General features: G+C 35.5%; 1 protein-coding gene across 4 annotated transcripts in view; it reads right to left on the reverse strand.

Annotated features, from left to right (window-relative positions):
• The window catches only part of phactr1 (phosphatase and actin regulator 1), a 22,608-nt gene that overhangs the window by 4,427 nt on the left and 14,424 nt on the right, over positions 1-3,757 (reverse strand). For all 4 annotated transcript variants that reach the window (XM_016466342.1, XM_016466341.1, XM_016466339.1 and 1 more), the window contains exons 5-9: positions 2,881-3,087; positions 2,764-2,804; positions 2,477-2,670; positions 274-440; positions 25-181 (exon numbers count right to left, since the gene is read on the reverse strand). In XM_016466342.1, the coding sequence (XP_016321828.1) occupies positions 25-181; positions 274-440; positions 2,477-2,670; positions 2,764-2,804; positions 2,881-3,087 (766 nt within the window). The remainder of the gene's footprint in view (positions 1-24; positions 182-273; positions 441-2,476; positions 2,671-2,763; positions 2,805-2,880; positions 3,088-3,757) is intronic.

Here is a 3,757-nt window from a genome sequence, read left to right on the forward strand (position 1 = left end):
GTGTGTGTGTGTGTGTCTCCTCACCGGGTGAGTTTGGTGCCGATCTGCTGTCTGGACTCCAGCCGCTCCTGGTCGGTAATCATGGGTAGGATGTTTTTATCTTCCAGTTCTCTCTTCGACGGGCGATTGCTCAGTTTGATCGCCAGCGAATCTTTCCGTAAGATCCTTAAAGCAAGCGTACCTGCACACACATACATACACACACACACACAGATTAATTTCACATAAACACACACACGAGTCACATGCTGTATTTCCCGCCAGATCTCGTACTTGTAAACAGCGAGTCGTCGTCATCCTCCTCTTCCTCGTCCTCTTCCTCGTGCGTGCTGAAGGTGTGTGTGATGAGTGTGTGTGTGTTGGTTTGGTGCATTGAATCTCTGTTCTCCTTCTCCGCTTCCGTCTCCATCAGGACAGATGGCACCGCCTGCAGTACAGAGCTACACACACACACACACACACACAGTTATTTTAGTATTATTTATATACCATTATAGTTCTTATTAATATTTTGAATTAGCTTGTATTTTTATGTTTTCTGTTTTTATTTTAATTTGTTATATTTTAATGATTTTGTTATGTGTTTGTTGTTTTTATTCGTTTTTTTAAATTACTCTGTAGGTTATATTTATTTTTATTTCAGTTTTAGTTTAGTTTGTCATTTTATTTTCAGTTTGTGCTTCAGTTAAGTTTAGTGCTTCAACTTAAACTACATGAAGAAATGTTGCCTTAGTTTTTAATAATATTTATATTTGATTTGATTTCAACTTCATTTTAATTAGATAATGAAGCATAACAAAAAATGTAAACTGAAATAAAATATAATAAAACATAAACAAAGCAACATTTCCCATTTTCATTTAATCTGAAGTACTAAAATACCTAAAATATTTAAACAAAACTAATAAACAAAAATTGATAAAAAAAAACTATACAGACTAACAAAAACAACAACAAAATTACTAGAAGTTTTCCTAAAAAAAAAAAAACAATATATTTCAAAATATTAACAAAAACTATAATAGCATATCAATGATACTAAAATAACACTGTGATAGGAGTAACCCTAACTATGAGCACTAGAAATAGTACTGAAACATTCATATGAAAATAATCTCTTTAAAAATGGATCTAAACACACTGAAACTAGCTTTTTTTAATTCTACAAATGCAGACATATTTCTGTGAGGATTTGGTTATATTATTAAGTATTTATAATTAGTTACATAAAATAATTAAATAAGTTATATAAAATGTATAGTAAATAGAAGTATGGACAGTAATAGAATTTGAACAGCACAAAAAATTTGAACTGAGATGATGTGGATAATGACAATTTGCAACATTGACACTGTTACTGAACTGAACTGAATCAACATTGAACTGAACTGAGCTGAAATGACACTACTGTCTTCTGTAGAGCTGATTTAAAGCTAAAATTAATAATTGAAGAATTTTACAACATTAATAGTTATTTTCCTGTTTATTTACTTTGAAGTGGCTTTGACACAATCTGCATAATACAAAGCGCTACAGAAATAAATGTGACTTGACTTGATTGAATAAAACATAGAATAGAATAATAGAGCAGCATTTCCCCATTTACATAGCGAGTAAACGTGTGTGTGTTTGTGTGTTTTAGGGCTGTCAAATAAAAATTCTAATTTCGTATATTCGTCGAATTTAAAATAAAAATCCACATTATAATTCGTTGCGCATGAATTACATGAAATCGCACTAAATGCGATGACAATGTAAGTGTCATTGCTTTTTAATGTTTTTTTAGCTTATCCCGTTGAAGCCACTAGATGCGGCGCTGCTGCGTTGTTCCTTCAAAATATTGTGGAAAAAGAGAACATCAATGCGGAGAAGATCTGGTTTACGTCAAAACTGAAACCAAGCTGTTCACACAGAACACATATTTATTGCATTTTCTAGATGGACATCACGGTTGCACTCACGTCTCACACAAGAGAGCCGCATGTTTAGAAAGCCACAAGTTCAACTTTTAAAAAACATGCCTCGAGACTTTATGGTGGTTTTTCCCATTCCACTGCATCTCATGTTTTTAAATGAAAAAAGTACTCTGTGTGATTGGCTTTCGTCCCTTTGTATTAAACTATGCACACATGATGCTGTTTTCTTTATAATTGTTTAAGCAACTTTTTATATGATATAAAATTAATTATATTTGGTTTATGAACATTATGCACTTTTTCACAGATAGTCATTTTATTTTATTGCTTTAATAAACGTGCATTAGTAATATTTTGCTCGATGCGCCCTCTTGTGGCCTCAGGAGAGAAGCCAAAAGCTTATTTCCCCAACTGAAATTATGCCTTTTATATTCGAATATTGATAATATTTAAGTGCAAAATTAGAATTCATTTTTGACAGCCCTAGTGTGTGTGTGTGTGTGTGTGTGTGTGTGTGTGTGTGTGTGTGCGTATGTATCTTTTGTGCACCTCGTCCTCACCTCTCGAGTCTCTGCATGGTGAGCGCGAGTGTTTTGTTGAGCTCCTCTATGATGCGGCTGGGTGGATGCAGTGACAGTGGCAGTGTGGCGTACTGCTGCGGGTGTGTGTGTGTGAGTGTGTGTGTGTGTGTGTGCGAGCCCTGGGACGGCAGGCATTTGAGGGGAAACGAGGGTGCCGGCTCACAGATCATCACTTTCTTGTGTGTGTGAGTGTGTGTGTGTGTGTGCGAGCCCTGGGACGGCAGGCATTTGAGGGGAAACGAGGGTGCCGGCTCACAGATCATCACTTTCTTTGGAGGCAGAGGCGGCGACAGTCTGGCCAGTGTCTCTGAAGAGAAGAACAGGCAGAGTTTAGTTCTCTGCGCTGGTGTTCGTGGGAGACGGAGGAGCGGCACAGGCCTCACCTGTCAGATGGTTGGGGATCCGGCTGTATGGCTTCGGCAGTAAGGCAGGAGGCTGCTTCAGCGACGACGGCCTCACGTGAGTGATGTCAGCGCTGTCGCTAGGCGACGGCACGGGCTTCACAGAGGGCGGGGCTTGAGATGGCTTTGGGACGAGATCCGAGAGACACGCCACAGTTTCTCCAGATGACTGGACCTCTGAGAACGACACTGCAGCACAGAGAGACAACGGGACAATTTTACTATTTCAAAAAAAAGAACCATAACTGAGAAGCAAATCAGCATATTAGAATTATTTCTGAAGGATCATGTGACACTGAAGACTGGAGTAATGCTGAAAATTATAATACATCTTATATATATATAATATATTCACAAAGAAAACAGCTATTTTTAATTTTAGTAGTATTTCACTGTTTTAATGTATTTTGAATCAAATAAATGCAGCCTTGGTGAAAATAAGATTCTTGACTAGTAGTGTATAAAAAAAGGTGTATATATATATATAAACCCTAAACTTATTTTATTTCAGCTTCAGGTTTCTAGTTTAACTTGATGTACTAAAATAATTCAAATAAAACTGAAAAATAAATAAATAAAAGCAATATAGACATATATATATATATATATATATAAAATGTATGATAAAAATACATATAACAATGACATAGACACAACGAAATTAAAAACTAATTCAAAATATTAATAAATTAATTAATAAATAATATTTATTAACCAAACCCCTTTGATCTAAAATATTTACTTGAAGTCCCCCTGAGATTTTAATTTAATATAAAGTGATAAAATACACTGTAAAAAATGACCGTGAATTTAACGGTAAAAGACTGTAAAAATGCTACAGTAAAAACCTGTTAAATGG

This window comes from Sinocyclocheilus anshuiensis, unplaced genomic scaffold (genome assembly GCF_001515605.1).
Source record: "Sinocyclocheilus anshuiensis isolate Anshui unplaced genomic scaffold, SAMN03320099.WGS_v1.1 scaffold540, whole genome shotgun sequence".
NCBI classification, from domain to species: domain Eukaryota; kingdom Metazoa; phylum Chordata; class Actinopteri; order Cypriniformes; family Cyprinidae; genus Sinocyclocheilus; species Sinocyclocheilus anshuiensis.